General features: G+C 47.3%; 1 protein-coding gene across 1 annotated transcript; it reads right to left on the bottom strand.

The window, feature by feature from the left end:
* Nucleotides 1-3132: 3132 nt before the first annotated feature.
* LOC125944902 (zinc finger BED domain-containing protein 4-like) lies at nucleotides 3133-12673 on the bottom strand. Its single transcript, XM_049666318.1, has 4 exons — nucleotides 10612-12673; nucleotides 9114-9352; nucleotides 8383-8590; nucleotides 3133-7721 (listed from the first exon to the last, which is right to left on the bottom strand). Exons 1-4 carry the CDS (start codon nucleotides 11563-11565, stop codon nucleotides 7326-7328), a joined length of 1797 nt encoding a protein of 598 aa, XP_049522275.1. The 5' UTR covers nucleotides 11566-12673; the 3' UTR covers nucleotides 3133-7325.
* Nucleotides 12674-16653: the final 3980 nt, after the last annotated feature.

Genomic DNA, 16653 nt, shown 5'->3' with positions numbered 1-16653 from the left:
AGGATGTTCTCAACGAAGAATCGGGCTACGTCGGCGGCACTACCTTTGGGCAAGGCTTTTGTTTCGGCGTAGCGGGTGAGGTAGACTGTAGCTACGACGACCCATTTATTCCCGGCGTCGGGAAAGGCACCAGTAATGCCACGTACACACTAGCGGCAAAACGCGCGCGGCGCGCCGCCGCCGGCAAGACGCGCGCCGCGAAAACAGCCGCGAAACAGGTTTTTCTTGCCGCGGCAGGGATCGCTCCTGGACCGATTTTATTGCGATAGCAATTATATGGACACTCAAAAGCAGATTTCTGCCGTCGGCGTCGCCGTCGCCGTCGGCGTCGCCGTCGCCGTCGCCGTCGCCGTCGCCGTGAGGTTCCGTATGACGTCAATGGAGATGAAATCGTGGCCGCGCGCCGCCGAACGCTGTATGTGTGAGTGAAAGGGCGCGAGGGACGCGCTCTTTCACGGGGAGTGAACGCACGGCGGAGAACAAACGCGCGTTCTGCGCCGTGCTTCCTTAAGGGCTGCAGAAGTAGGCGTCTCTTTCCTCCTTTACAATCACCATATATGTAGAGCAAACGCGCCTTCTTCCGATGCGCGAGAGGCCGTGGGGGAGGGGGGGAAGGGGGAGGGAAGGGAGGCGACGTTTAGCTGCGGCACCAAGTGCCTATTTATATCAGAGGCTCCGGCAACAGTCACCAACGCCGCACGCATTTTGAGCGAACGCGGGCAAAATGCCGACGGCGTCGACAACAGTTCGGCGCGTTGCCGGTGCTGCTGCATGTCCAAGTTTATACAGCTGATAAAGCTAATATCATTACTCCGTATATCTCTCTACAAATTTGCTATCGCAATTGATGCTTCACCTTTCAGGTGAAACTGCGACAACTTTTTTATTGCGATAGCAATTATATGGACACTTCAACCGGATTTCTGCCGTCGGCGTCGCCGTAGCCGTCGCCGTCGTCGTCGCCGTGAGGTTCCGTATAGATAAAATCTTCACCGCGCGCCGTATGCCCGAGCGGAAGCGTGCTGGGACGCGCGCTAGCAGGGAGAGCGAACGCACTCAATCTCCCACGCGCAAGCAACGAAGCGGGAAGCATAGGTCGGCGCACTCACTCATGAGTGCACTCACTCACACTCACTCACACTCATTTCAAAGGCGTGAGTGCGAGTGCGAGTGAGTGGCAGTGAGTGTGAGTGGAGGTGAGTGCGAGTGCGAGTGAATGCCAGTGAGTGTGAGTGGAGGTGAGTGCGAGCGCGAGTGAGTGCCAGTGAGTGTGAGTGCAGGTGAGTGCGAGTGAGTGCCAGTGAGTGTGAGTGCAGGTGAGTGCGAGTGCGAGTGAGTGCCAGTGAGTGTGAGTGCAGGTGAGTGCGAGTGCGAGTGAGTGCCAGTGAATGTGAGTGCAGGTGAGCGCGAGTGCGAGTGAGTGCCAGTGAGTGTGAGTGCAGGTGAGTGAGTGCGAGTGCGAGTGAGTGCAGGTGAGTGCGAGTGCGAGTGAGTGCCAGTGAGTGTGAGTGCAGGTGAGTGCGAGTGCGAGTGAGTGCCAGTGAGTGTGAGTGCAGGTGAGTGCGAGTGCGAGTGAGTGCCAGTGAGTGTGAGTGCAGGTGAGTGCGAGTGCGAGTGAGTGCCATTGAGTGTCAGTGCCGGTGAGTGCGAGTGCCACTGAGTGTGAGTGCGAGTGATTGCGAGTGCGAGTGAGTGCCAGTGAGTGTGAGTGGGGGTGAGTGCGAGTGCCAGTGAGTGTGAGTGGAGGTGAGTGCGAGTGAGTGCCAGTGATTGTGAGTGCGAGTGAGTGCCAGTGAGTGTGAGTGGAGGTGAGTGCCACTGAGTCTGAGTGGGGGTGAGTGCGAGTAAGTGCCAGTGAGTGTGAGTGGAGGTGAACGTGAGTGAGTGCTGTGCGTGTGAGTGGAGGTGAGTGTGAGCGTGAGTGAGTGCTGTGAGTGCGAGTGAGTGGAGGTGAGTGTTAACGTGAGTGAGTGCTGTGAGTGTGAGTGGAGGTGACTGTGAGTGCGAGTGCCAGTGAGTGCGAGTGAGTGCCACTGAGTGTGAGTGGGGGTGAGTGCGAGTAAGTGCCACTGAGTGTGAGTGGAGTGAGTGCGATTGAGTGCCACTGAGTGCTTGTCAGTGAGTGAAGATGAGTGTGAACGTGAGTGAGTGGAGATAAGTGTGAACGTGAGTGAGTGGAGGTGTGTGTGAACATGAGTGAGTGCCTGTGAGTGCGAGTGCAGGGGAATGCGAACGTGAGTGAGTGGAAGTGAGTGTGAACGTGTCGAGTGCATGTGAGTGAGTGGAGGTGAGTGTCAACGTGAGTGAGTGCCTGTGAGTGCGATTGCAGGTGAGTGCGAACGTAAGTGTGAGTGCAGGTGAGTGGAGGTTAGTGTGAACGTGAGTGTTGTGAGTGTGAGTGAGTGTTAGTGGATGTGAGCGTGAACGTGAGTGACTGCGGGGCCTGGAAAAAATTGTTGTGAGTGAGTGTGACTGAGTATTCTCCCACGCTGCCGACTTATGGGTTCAAACTTCTGGGACTGCGTGGGAGCCGCCATCGATTTTCGGATCACGTGGCGCTGCTGTCGCACTTTGGTGTTGCTGGGTCAGCACGGCGCCCAGGGGGCGGCGAACCACTGTCCGTGGCTGTTCACGTGGTTTGGCGGTGTGTATACATGCGTATTTTGCTGCAGTCTCGGTGCTTTTTGCGACACTCTTGTGCGTGTTCAAATGCAGTGTGCATTTTGAGGAGTTGACGACCCGTATTTTCAAATTTTATTTTTATTCACGGTTCCTGCAGCGATAACGTGCCTTGAATGTGCAAGTAAAATCAGCTTGCAAGCAAGCAAAGCGCATGTAGGTTTGAACATTGCACTTGTGAATGTGGTGCTATTGTAGCGAAGTGACGCAGCAGTTAGTTTTCGGACGCATAAGCTCACCAGGGAGACGACGATGAAGGGGGATGAGCTCTGGCAGCGGCAGGTGCAGATCGGCAGGTACGACGACAACAAGAAGTAACATTTCAAGAAACTAGATTTATTTAACTTGGCATTAACTTGGACCCTTAAAACTGTACATACACATATTATACATGAAACGATGTCATACCGATCGTCGTCGGCCTGCCAGGCCGGCCTGGTCTCCCGTGGTGAAGTGGCGCCGTGGGCTGCTGTGTCCTTGCTCTCTCAAAATGACCCAAAACCCCTTCCTTAAATGTGTTTCTACAGCAGTCAAGGGGCCCGCGGACCCGTGGGAGACGCAAGCCTCTATTCGCCAATCAGGCAAGCCGTCGTGCTCCAATAGGGGACAGAGTTTTGGGGACCACGCAGACATGGTTGCGACAATAGACCGTGAACAACAAATTTGGCATGCCTAATGAACCTTTCCCCCCCGGCACAGCCGCGCGTGGAGCGACCGCGCTATACACGTGCACACACTCGTTCAAACCCGTTTCGGGATTCCTCAAGGTCGGCCGCGGCATACGTTCTTCGCGACACTATGATGAAAGAAAGTAGTGCTAGCTTCATTTCTTTTATCCAGAAATGAAGCGCTGAGAGAGTGTATATATCGACAGAACGTGTCTTGGATTTATTCCTACTATTTTAAAATGAGTGCACCGATCGGCCTGCTGACCGCTACAACTGCTCATTAGGAACATCTATGAGCACTAATTAATTAATTAGTTAACTAACCGATTCGCCTGCTGACAGTTACGTCTGCTGATTAGTAACAACGATTAGTAATACTTAACTGATTCATTAATTTAAAATTGAAGGGGCACTTGGTTATCCCTACATGGATGAATGCGAAGACATTGCGACCACCGAAGTTCGAGGCTTCGAGTACCATAATTAACTCTATCTTAACTGTGCCTTAATTAACTTCGCCTTAATACCAAAGGTAATGGGTTCGACTCCCACCAATGGTCGTAGGTTCGAGTGCCGTAATTAACTCTATCATAATTAATCAAGTACCTTAATTCACTTTACAATTATTGCCTGTGTCTTGATTAATTTCTCCCTAATTAACACCAAATGTCGTGGGTTCGACTCCCACCAAAGGTCGTGGGTTCGAGCACCTTAATTAACTATATGCTAATTAACTGGACCTTAATGAACGTTGCCTTAATTAACACCAGCGTAGTGGGTTCGACTTCCACTAATGGTCGTGATTTTGAGTGTCTTAATTAACTCCATTTTAATGAACTGTGCCTCAATTAAATTCATCTTAATTCACACTGCCTAAATACACTTTGCCTTGATTAAATTTTCATTAATTGACGTCATCAACTGCCTCGATTTGCTCACATGGGCTCCCTTGACCTTTCCGACCATCGTTTGGTCATTCAAACGCCGCCTACGCTGGGTTTTCCGCATAATGAGTCATATAATGCATTCACAATAATTAGTACTAATCAGCAACAGATGATTACAGCTACTAACCAGCTGCTTATAGATACTAATCAGCAACATTTGATTAGTAGTTTTCTGCGTTCTGCGACTAATCAACAACAGCTGATTAGTAGAGCGCTGTAGACGGCCAGGGCTGCTGGGGACCTGGACTAAGGACTCCAACAGTGCACTCCCGGGGAGCGGAGCAGGATTTTCACAAGTCAGTAAAGTTTTTCAATCAATCTGGTAAACGCGAGGCTATACAAACATAAATATTGCCGCCCAAGCACTCCGTACAGATGGTTAACCAGCGAAGCTAAAACGTGCGGCCCCGGTGTTTATCACTGGGTTAATGCCGACGGTCCATAAAATACTTCTCAATTATTGGTTAAGTCTTTGTGTTTCCTAATGAGGTTACACACACTTTCGGCTGCGATGGAGAGAACGTCGTCCCTGACGGTATGCCCGCATTCTGACGTCGCTTGCCTTCGATGCCTCGAGTTTGCTTGGCGGCGTGGTTGGCAGCGATTCCTCGAAATGGCTTCAAAATTAAGTCTGTCCGTCACGTAAGACAATGAATGGGTCATACCCCTATAAACGCGACCTCCCCATTACGACGACAGAGGAGAAGTGAAATTCTACGCTGGAATGATGAGCGGCAACGGAGCCAGCTATGGAAGAAGGCGACGACGAACGCGGTAGTAGTGGCACGAGCGCGTGCCGAGCACGAGTGCAACCCGAGGGGCGCCAACGATCCAGCTGCGGGAGACGACGACGACGCTCGAGTCATTGCTGATGATGATAGTTTTCGGCACACAGGCGACAGACGGACGACTCGGCTAGCCACATACAGCTTCGCTGTAAAAAAAGTCATCGGTGAAAACACTTGTTGCTTTCGGAAGTCGCATAGTCGGAGGATTCGAGTGCCTTCGCCAACGCAGAGCTGCACCCGCGTGGAGCTACCTGCGGCGCCCCCGCCCTCTGGTGGAAAACCAAGGCAAGGGAGTCGCGCCCAACGTTACTAAATTACCTAATCTAGTAACGGTGGGCGCGCCCGTGATGTACAGCGTTTACGGAGAGTTACACAACTGAACCTAGTCTTGTAACGTTGGAAGGCGCGCGGCCTTTCGCGCGCGAGGCGCGGGCGGGAAGCGACGGAGAGGGGGGGTTCTGCTCGGGCAACTGCTGCTCACGGCGCGCTGCGATGTAGACGAAGTGCGCGCCCGCGCGCGCCTCATCTTCAAAGCGATCTTCGATGGGACAAAGTGGATGCGCAGAGTGCCGGTAGCTTCGTATGCGCTGTGCTTTCGACGTTTAGCTCGCGTTGACGCGAGAGACAGCGCGAATGTCACTTTGCCAGCTGCTGCTCCCGCGCTTTCTAACTCCAGCGTTTTAACAGCAAGCTTCCGCGGTCATCGAGCGAGATGTGTTCATGCTTACCTGGGCGCGCGTGACACCGTGCTTGTTCATTTAGTCAGTAAGCGAATGCTTACAACTTTATACAGCCGATAAAACTACTATCCTTACTTCGCTAGTTGTCCACTAATTTGCTATCGCAAACGATGCTTCGCCTAGCTTTCAGTCGAAACTGCGACTTATTTTTAAAGGCAAGACAATAGGCACTGTAATGAGAACTACACGCACGGAGGCAGCTACACACACGTAAGCTGTTAGTATGTGTCGAATTGAGCTTGTTGTGTTCACTCACGTTATAGAACACGCAATCAAACGCTCCCGCTTGACTATCAACAATTCCTACTCTACTGTGGTACATACGGCTTCGTATTTAAGCTTGTTCTTATAAATTGTTCGTACAATTTTGTACAATAAGTGGTGTACGATTTGTTCACTATTTTGACATTCAATATGTAACAGCAGAAAACCGGTGGTTCTTCACTGATGGAGTCGCTATATGCTCAATTCAGTTTCTTTTTATTTATATTACTCATTGCCTTTTTGTCTTACTTTTTAATTAAGCTGTTACACATGTTCGTCTTTTTTGCATTTTTACTTTTATTTTTCATTCTTTGTTTTACGCTCCCTGGCCATACTAACACTGTAGGACAACAAACGCACACATTTCCCGATCTCTTTGCTCATAATAAGGTTTCTACATTGCTCTGACATTCAAGCCAAAGGGGGATTGGGCTTGGCTAGTTTTCAGTGTGGCGTTCGTTTCGTTGTCGCAATGACAGCAAGTGCGCCCGCGCGCACTTGCTGGACATCAATGCTATCTTCACAATGTAAGCAAAATTAAGCTGTATTACGTTAGATGTATTACGTGAGTACACTGTGGGAACTTCGTGCAATACGATTCACACTAACTGCTGTGTTCATTGCATATTGGTTAAGGAAACTTACCTGCTTCCCGACATTACAAGGTCGTCGCTCAGCTTATGTTGTACTATCTGATTTTACGTCGTGTCAGTTGCAACTCCCTGTCAACATGACCCAAAGCTTTTATTTTTGCCTTGATATACTGTTTCTTTACTTTGGATACAATGTTTGCTGCTTTTAAGTTCCATATTCGTGATGCAATAATTCTTGCAAATCATTTCTATTAGTGTAATGCAGGTTTAACACAAGGTATTCAGTGACTTTCAGAGTGTCACTGTTAAACATCACTATAAGGGTATTGTAAAAACTGCGAGACTTTGGTTAATGGTTTCATTTAAAAGGTCACAGAAAGTGCATTGATATTTTTTCATTTGTATTTTTATTTATATAGTCATTTTATCTGAGACAGACCTAGTGCCATGTCCCAAGATATGAGGCCCCACAGCAAGTGTCATCCGGTGTTGAGGGTCCCAAGAATTCGACACCTTGAGTGAAGCCACAATGAAAAATGCCAGCCATGTTTTATTAAAGCCTTGTTGCTTTTGTCTCTCGCAGCGTGTAGAACGGAGAAAATAAACGTACCCCGCTTCCGCCCCCCCCCCCCCCCCACCCGGACCATCATTTGCCAGAGCTCCCCTTCCGGATATGTTCGGAAACGAGCACCAGCTGTTCCACGGTGCGTGGAGCGAGCGAAGCTCTCCTTGCTCGTTGGAGTGCCCCTGCCGTTGAGAACAGCCTTTCAACAGCTCCAGATGACGCGGGCACGCCCAAGCACACAACTGCGAGCTTTGCGAGACGTGGGAATGTTTCCCCATGCTTATGCCAATAAGCTAACACGTCGTCCGCTGTCGACGTGCTGCTCAGGTACCTGTCGAGTTCCGATTGCTCGTGATGTGCTGTTGGACAAACGACATCCAATAGTGCGTAGGGGTCGCGTGCGTCGCCTATCCCTTCCTGCCCCACGTCACATTGAGCCTGTTGCGAGGACGCTTTGTCAGCAGTGGCTGCTGGGCCCTGTTCAAAAGAAGCGTGGGAATACAACGTGAGTGACGCATTAAGGTTGCAACTCGTAATGCGTCATTTGAATGCCGAATTGATCGGCAAAATTATTACATCGAATACTGTAAATGGTTTGTGCACAGGCTAAGATTGTCTCTCTTCGAAGGGAAGTATTAGTAAAAGAATCGGCATAAGTACGCGATAGAAACTGACTCTCGTTGTAATAAAAAAAAATAACTTCGGTAGATGAACACGGCGCAACTTTTATGAGAAAGCAATATGAATGAACTAGTTGACAGCCGATATTGAGAATAAAGAGCAACACATGCAAGCGCACGAGAAAAATTTCGACCCCAGTGTCTTTCCAACACATGGCCGATTTGTAACGCTGGATGAGAAAGACAATACTATTCGTAACAGCCCTCTAGATTTCCACTTTACACTCCAATACAGTTTCATGCATTGTGATATCACGTTCGGCCAGCCTCAGAGTCGAAGGCGACATCCTTGGAGTCTCATTAATTTAAATTATGAAGTTACTGATCACGGCACACAGGAAGACACGTTTGGCACCCGCGTACAGGTTGGTTACTATCTTTACATTTGACTTGATTAGTCACTAGATTGATTTCACTGTATTTTTCACTCTACCCATTCGAAAAATAAGGTGAGCTACCTGCACGTGGGCTTCAAGTAGCCTTTCAACAGCGGCTGTTGCTTCGTTTGCTGTGGGCTTTGCAAGCCCTGGGGCAACCGATGCATTAAATACTCGGAGTTTTTGTCGTGGATGGAGCACACTTGAAGCCACAAAAAAGTCGTCGTAGAGCACTTCTTCGAAGCGGTTGTTCAGTTCCTCCAGGACCGTGTTTTTTAGGTCAGGAAATCTGAAAGGGAATAAATAATTACTGACCTGAGATAAAAATATGTACTACTACTGCAACGTTAGGTTATCTAAAAAAACTGCTGGTATCGCTTGGTATATAGCCAGACAATGGCAATCAATTATTACAAAGAAAACGCGACCCGCGACTTTGTAGGTCAATAACCCTATTGATCAGGTATCTAGGCTTTAGAGAGCCAAATAGCCTGTAAAAGGAAAGGAAGGCTGTTTCTATTCGTGATCCCGTTATACGATTCAAAACTGTATTAGCTGCACTTATTCATACTTTAACCTGTTGATCGGATATCGAAATGTTAACGCTAATCTTGTTTCTCACAGTTCATGGCCAAGAGGACGAAGCGACGAAATGAGAGGAAAGTTAGTGAAATCGCGCGGGTATGCGTAATTAATCGCGAACCATTCACATGTCAAGAAAAGTCGCTTCCTACGCAAGGATTATGAACATTAAGAACCCTGATTTTTATTTCCTCCCTACGACTTTTTCGTGCCCAGAATAGTATACTTACTCAGAAGTCCGGCAATTGTTGATTTGCGCGTAGCATGAGCTAATGCTGATATGTAAGTCACATGACGTCACTCCGTCCGATTGCAACCGGTCGGTGGCGTCTGCAAGAGGCCTGAGCAGCGCCAGAATTTCACAAAAACGACCAGAATTCATTTCCATCTGAGAAACGCTTATGCGTCTTGTCGGGTTGCTTTCATTATATTCTTTCAAAACTTCCATGACGGAGTTGAAGACATCAATCTGAAACAGAAAGAAATTTAATTTAATTATGGGGTTTTACGTGCCAAAACAACGATCTGATTATGAGGCACGCCGTAGTGGGGGACTCCGGAAATTTGGACCACCTGAGGTTCTTTAACGTGCACCTAAATCTAAACACACGGGTGTTTTTCGCATTTCGCCCCCATCGAAATGCGGCCGCCGTGGCCGGAATTCGATCCCGCGACCTCGTGCTCAGCAGCCCAACAAACAGAAAGTTTAGCCAAGGACAGTAGAGCTTTGCCCGATATACGTTTATCAGCAAGGTGTCTGCTTTTGGAGAAAGGGAAATTAATCAGAGTTTACGGTATGTTTCTGTTTAAGCAGTGTCTAGGACGATTAATAATCATAAAACACTGCTTAAAATAAGGCTATTCATGAAAAAGAAGCAGTAAATGTTCTTGCAAATTCGAATCGCAATCAAATGCCAAAAACACACGGCTTGATATAAATACACGACGCAGGGCTTGATATAAATACACGACAAGGGCCTGATATTGAACTGTTTGCGGCAGCGGCCATTGCGAGCCTTCTTTGCCAATGCCATTAAAAATGCCTGCTGGCTCAAACTGTATTAAAACTGAGCGGAATGAATGCTGCAGCCCTCGCTGTCAAGCAGCTTCTATTATATGTCCGCAGTCTGCCTTGCCTATTGCGTGCGTACTTCGACTTACCGCATAACGGGACAGGGAAGGAGAGGACGCCCCGTGTTAATTTGGTATCCCATTTCAAAGATTTTCGGTCACAGATTTTCGAACTTCGATTTTAGACCAGCGTTCAGTCTATATTGCTGGTCGTTCGCGTCTTGGTATAGCTAGAAAATTTTCTGCACAACTATGCAAGATGAACTGAGGCAACAGTTTTTTTTTTTGTCTAACCAAAATGTTGCTACCCCCCCCCCCCCCTCCCTGTATTTCTCTACATTGTCTATATTAGAACTGTACATGTTCGCCTACGAGTTTCTCCTCTAGTGACAATGACGCTGGAGACGATCAAATGCTCCCATCGGACTTGCTAAGCATATTCCATTTTCCGAAGGAAAAATTCAACACATTTGGCTGGAATCAAATTCCTTCAAGCGTTGGCCGTGATCGCCTCCAGCGCTTTTTAAAGCATTACCGCTGGTGGCCGCGATTACAGATTACAACGCTAGCAGTGATCGCGGCCCTATGCAAGTTCGCTATGCTGACAAGTTTAACAAAGCGGCAATAACACAATAATTTATAAGTTCAAAATGTTACCTCCGTCAAGCGCTTGAGTGCCGCGACCAGAGAATTCCACCTTGTTCCGGCAGGGGGGATCAAATCTTTTCCGCAAAGCACCTTCAGACGTTCAGTCCAGTAGCAAGAGCGCCTAAAAACATTCACTGTGGCATTAATGAGCGCCAGAATCTCCTTTGCCCCTTCGTCTTTGCGCAGCGCTGCGTTGACGGCAAGTTGCAGTGTGTGTGCGGCACATCTCACTCTGTGGAAGGATGCGATGGAAGTGATCTCTTCACCGACTGGTTCAGGCGGCTCTTGAAAACTGTGCTCAGACTCGGAGCCTTCTTCGTCCGGAACCCTATCCAGCCATTCTTCACCGAAATGTTCGGTCATGTTGAACGCTTTCGTCATGTTTGCAGCATTATCACACACTACGGTGCCAACCTGCGGCTCCCTCACGCCGCGTGACCGCAATTCAGCAACAAAAGTTTCTCTAATGTTTTGCCCAGTATGGCGGCCTTCAATGTGCCGAAAAGATACAGTGTACAATTGGAGTTTCCAGTTTTTCACATACTGCACCCTGATGCCCATGACAGACTGACGCACTCGACTAGACCAGATGTCGACAATGAAATGTAGACTGTTACTTGGGGCATTAGAGAGTTCTGTATTAAGATGTGGCAGCGCGACTTTTGTTGCCAGGGCTTCGAGTTTCCGCGAAACTGTTCTCGGAGATGGCGGGGTGAGCTCGGGCTTTAAAAACTCAACAAGACGCTTGAATCCAACACCATTTGTTACAGAGAGAGGAAGACCATCCAATGCCACCATTTCTGTCACGTATCTGGTGAAAGATTTCTGCAGGCTGTTAGAAGCTGGTAATTTTGTGGTCGTTCCTTTTATTTCGTGGAACCTCGCTACGGAGGCATCCAAAGTCTCCTGGCGCTTCGCTTCAACATCTTGGTAGGCCCCTTTGTGAACAAGCTGAAAGAACATTGGATATTATGTATAAGTTATGTACACACAAGATTGATTCTAGGGAAATGAGAACGAGCAAAATTTTATATACCGGGTATTCAAAATTAAGCTTTACGGAATTTTCAAAGATTGCCTGTGGCAGGTAGCGTATTTCTTATCGTTGAGCTGGGTCATTTGATGAGGGGGACATGAGTTGCACGAGAAATCGGAAGACATATTCAACTAATTTACAAAAATTATTAATTAACTTCTTAGTTAATTACTTTACGACACATACTGCAATTTACGAATTGCAGCCGGTGAGCTTGTGAGGCATATCCATTTGCAATGAATTTCCAGAATGAAATTAGTTTGGAGATATGCGCCATGAAACCCGCCGTAAAAATGCACTGTTGTTCCACTTTTTTTTTTTACCAAAATGCTGTTTTATAAATTGAAGCACGAAAGTAACTGGGACGCCTATGTATTTCGTCCCACACTTTGGGAAATAATATCTCGAAACTGGTGTCATCCTGCAAATTCATTTAAAGTGGATGCGTCTTGCAAACTCGGCGGCTACAATTCGTAAATTGAAATATGTGTCGTAAAGTAATTAACTAGGATGTTCATTAGTCAATTTTTGTTAATTAGTTAAATGTGTTTCGACTTCTCGTGCCACTAATGTCCGCCTCTTCGAATGATCCAGATAAACGATTAAATTGAGCTACCTGCCACAGGCGATTCTTAAACATTCCGTAAAGCTTAATTTTGAACACCCTCCGTAAAGCTTAATTTTGAACACCCTGTATATATGTGTACGTAGCACACATCGAAAAGGGAAAAATATCATGCTTGCATGGGTTCGCGTGTGAAACTTGGTATTATCTAAAGCAGTTGATAATGTGTTACAAAAGACTGCAAAAGACTATTGTGCTAACAGCGGGACATGATATGTACATGATACGCCTTTTCATATGTGGTATGTCTATTGTAACACATTATCAAATGCTTCTGATAATACGAGCTCTCATACCGCGACAACTGTTTACTCTTACAAAGGCCGTGCATGCCACAGCCGAAACGTCAGTTAAGATATCTTTCCCTGTTCAATATGTGCTACGTGCATATTCGCTCGCTTCATAGAAACACTCGAACCTGTCGAATGGTTGCCTCACGACACACACACACACACGCACACACGGACGCACGCACGCACGCACGCACGCACGCACGCACACACACACACACACACACACACGCACGCACGCACGCACACACACACACACGCACGCACGCACTATATATACACAGTTTGCGAGTAAGGCTATATTCGGTTGCCGTAAAAATTAAGAAAGAGTATACGCTCCTAAAAAAACTGGTTATTTGTCGACGTTTCGGCCGAAGGCCAACCTTTCTCAAGTCAAAATTTAAGTGGCTCCGATGCGTACTGATAATATCGTCGGCCCCAGCTACACTCGTGTGTGTGTGTGTGTTTGCGTATGTGTGTGTGTGTTTCTTCAGTGTTACTTTTGACTCCCGGTGGAAAGATTGTAAAAATACACATCGCAGCCACCTAAATTTTCTCGTGCGAAAGGTCGGCCGGACGTCGACAAATAAAGTGTATGCAAAAGCCACCGCTTTCGTGTGTGTTTGCCACGATGGACCTTGTTACTTGGAACGAACATCTCGCCAGCGAAGCAGGATTGCATTTCAGTGACTTCAGACGAACGTAGCGCCAACTAACCCCCCGTGCTCGCACGGCATGCGTTTCTCCGTACGACAATGGGTCAAATTGAAGGCAAGGTACACTTGACCAATCGTGACTGGACAGCGTTAGTCATCTCCAACGCCGCGTACGCCTAGCGCGGGAATTTCGAAGAGGCGTCAGCACCTATCCATCAGTCTTCCGCTACTTCTCACATATTGAAGCTCTGTTCGCAGTAAGACTGGCACTACTGTAACTGGACTAGGATACAATCTACCATTCAACCTCAACTTCCGGTTTCTCTTTATAGTGTATCTTTAAAACCAATACCATTAGCCTCGTTAGTATTGAATTGCGAGCGCATATTCTCACAATCCTCTATAGATATAAACTGAAGTTACAATGTGACAGATTGTGAAGTAAATGTTCCTCTGAGATTGTTGCTTTATAGAGCTAACATTTTAGTTCCGGAAGTGTTATTTTTAGTTCACTGATAAACGGTGTCTCAGATGATGTACGTTTAACTTGACATCACCTATTCAGCGCGGCGGCACCCCTACCACAAGGCTACCATCCATCCTTATGTGGTCTGTCACCGTCTGTGGAAAGTAGGCACTCTTGCAACACGAGTTGTCTCGACGTTCGGTCGCCGCCGTCGCGCCGTCCGTCTGGTCTACTAGGACGTTCCCCTAGAGTATACTCTAGTTCACACCTCGCGCTCTCCCCAGCATGCATCCAATCCGCGCTCTTGAAGAGGAAGCTTTAGCTCGTGTGCTCTTACCTAAATACACGTAAAAGGAGAATTCGTTTTTCTTGGCAACCAGAGCACCAAATTTGACGAGGTTTGTTGCATTTAAATGAAATACCATATCTGGTGACTGTTGGCTTCGAATTTTTGATGTAAGTCAGAATTTTATGTTAAGCATTGGTGAAAATCGCAAATTTTCAGGAAACAACTTTAACTCAGCAACGAGAAATGTTATCACAATTATGTGAATTGCTTCTAATAGTATATCTAAAGCGGACAAAATTGATGTTACAGATGTATCTAAATATTTAGTAATATGGAAATTCAGCTTTTGCGGAACCCTTGTACACAACCCAACGAATTCGCGTAAGATATAAATTGACACATCGCATTTGTCTGCTTTGAATGATCTAATGGATGCAGTGTATAGAACCGCGATAGCTGTTCTTGATGCAGAGCTATTGATTTCTAGATTTCGTGCTTCTATTTTTATCCAACTTTCGAATTTGTGAAAATTACTTTTCAAATAGGTCCCTAAATCGAAATTCCGCTTCTTATTTTACTTTCTTAAATTTACTTCTTAATGCAACAAATTCCATTAAGATCGGTCCAGGGGTTATCTCAGAAAAGCGCTGCCGCGTTTTACGTGTATTTGAATAGGCCGCGTCGGAGTTGGGCTCGAGCTAAAGCTTCCTGTTAAGGCGCGGACTCGCAGCTAAGTGCCCGTCGCAGTTTCGCCTAAAAGAAGAAGCATCAATTGCGATAACAAATTAGTAGACAACTATACGAGCTAAGGATAGTAGCTTTGTCGGCCGTATAAACTTGTTAACATTCACTTACAACTAAATTAACAAGCACGGTGTGACGCGTGCACAGCTAAACATGAACACATCTCGCTCGACGACCGCGGAAACGAGCTTTCAAAACGCTAGGGTGAGGAGTCGCGGCTCGAGCAGCGAGCGCTTCGTGCCGTCCCTCGCTTCCAGCGTCTCTCGCTTCGTACAGTCTTGCTTTTTACACGTCGCCGATCGCTTTCAAGACACGGCGCCCACACGGCCGCCACCGGTTTAACCCCCCCCCCCCCCCCGTACCTCGCGCGCTACAGAAGCGACCTTTCTTCCCACCTTTCTCCCTCGCGTGCACGAGATTGAGCCGCAATCGTCGGCTTTCACTCGCACATACAGCGTACGGCGCGCGGCGACGATGTTACCGTGTTTAGACTTTATGCGGAACATAACAGTGACGTCCACGACGATGTCCATGACCAAGTCCGCAGCAAAAATGCGCTTGGAGTGTCCATATAATTGCTATCGCCATAAAAGGGTTGCCGAATAGACCGCGTTTTCTTCCGCACAACCACTTTCTCTCAGAGCAAGTTGTCGCCGTCTCAGGCCCGTCGGCACACTACCCCTCACACTTTCCCTTGTGTCATGCACAGCGTACACCGCTCGCAGAGATCGTACATGCAATCTCATAACGACATTGAGGATGTTGAATTTTCGCCTGTAGAGTCCTTATAATTGCTATCTCAATAAATGGGAATGATGTGAAGCACTAGCGTACACAGTTTTGAACATATTATGGAATAAATACAACAAGGAGGGCTATGTAGGAATTCAATGCGAACTGAAGCCATTGTAGCGCAAATACTCGCGGAAAAAATAGCAAGGACAGGACACCGGCGCTAGCGCCCGCGACGTGCGTATCAACCAACTCGCCCCCCAAAAAAGTTTAATAATACATACCAAAAAAATTTAATACATACCTCTAAATGCCGTCTGAAGTTGCTTGTATTCGTCCTGCTGCTGGATTTGTTCTGGTTACAATGCTTGCACCTGTAGACAAGCTTCTTTCCGTCTGGCGTGCTCCCGACATAGTCGTAGTGATTTTTCAGGTCTGCAGATACATGGTGACGCGGCGAGCAAACCAAATTGGCACTTTCTACTGTGCTCTCATCCGCCATTCTGCACGTCCACTTGACGATGCGGGCGCGTTAAGAAGCTCTAGCACACTCCAAGTACACAATCTTAGGCGCCAAAGGCTGCTAACGACTCCTGAAAATCCAAAAATCGCGACATTTTATAGGCGAAGAGTGAGGGGAGGGGAGGTAGTCTGCGCGTCCCTATTGCCGAAGTGAAGTCACGTGGTATCGTTCGCGCTTTTCTTACTAGATGCCTGCCGCATCGCTCGTTTTCCCATTGGAGCGGAGGTTCCCGTAGTTCAGGGTGGTTGCGGAGACGGCGCTCGCTGCCGAGCCTACTTCCTGTCGACCCTACTTCCTACTACCTTTTAATGTGAAGGTTAATACAGATGCAGTAAGGATACAAAGTCTGCAACACAGTGAAGGTTTATTGGTTTTTGTGCAGGAGAAAAACTATACATCAGAAAAATGTTTGAAATGTTTAAAAAGTGCTTGGAAAACAAATTGACAAAACTGTTTATTCCCAGTCAAAGCGTTAAATATGCTATTGTAGAACATTCATTACGATATATAGTTTGCAGGTTCGTTTTGCGAGCTTGATAAGCTGTCGCGTCTTGCAGCGGAAGTAACAGAACCTTGAAATGAGATAATTCATTGGGGAAAATGCGCATGAAAGCCCAAACCAACCGACTGCAACTAAATGGTCGGACCATTTGATTGCATCACTTTTCCGTAGTTGCATATTCGTTAAAT

Source organism: Dermacentor silvarum, chromosome 4, assembly GCF_013339745.2.
Source record: "Dermacentor silvarum isolate Dsil-2018 chromosome 4, BIME_Dsil_1.4, whole genome shotgun sequence".
Taxonomy (NCBI): domain Eukaryota; kingdom Metazoa; phylum Arthropoda; class Arachnida; order Ixodida; family Ixodidae; genus Dermacentor; species Dermacentor silvarum.
Note: the sequence above shows the minus strand (reverse complement) of the source record. Positions and strands in the feature narration are given on the sequence as shown.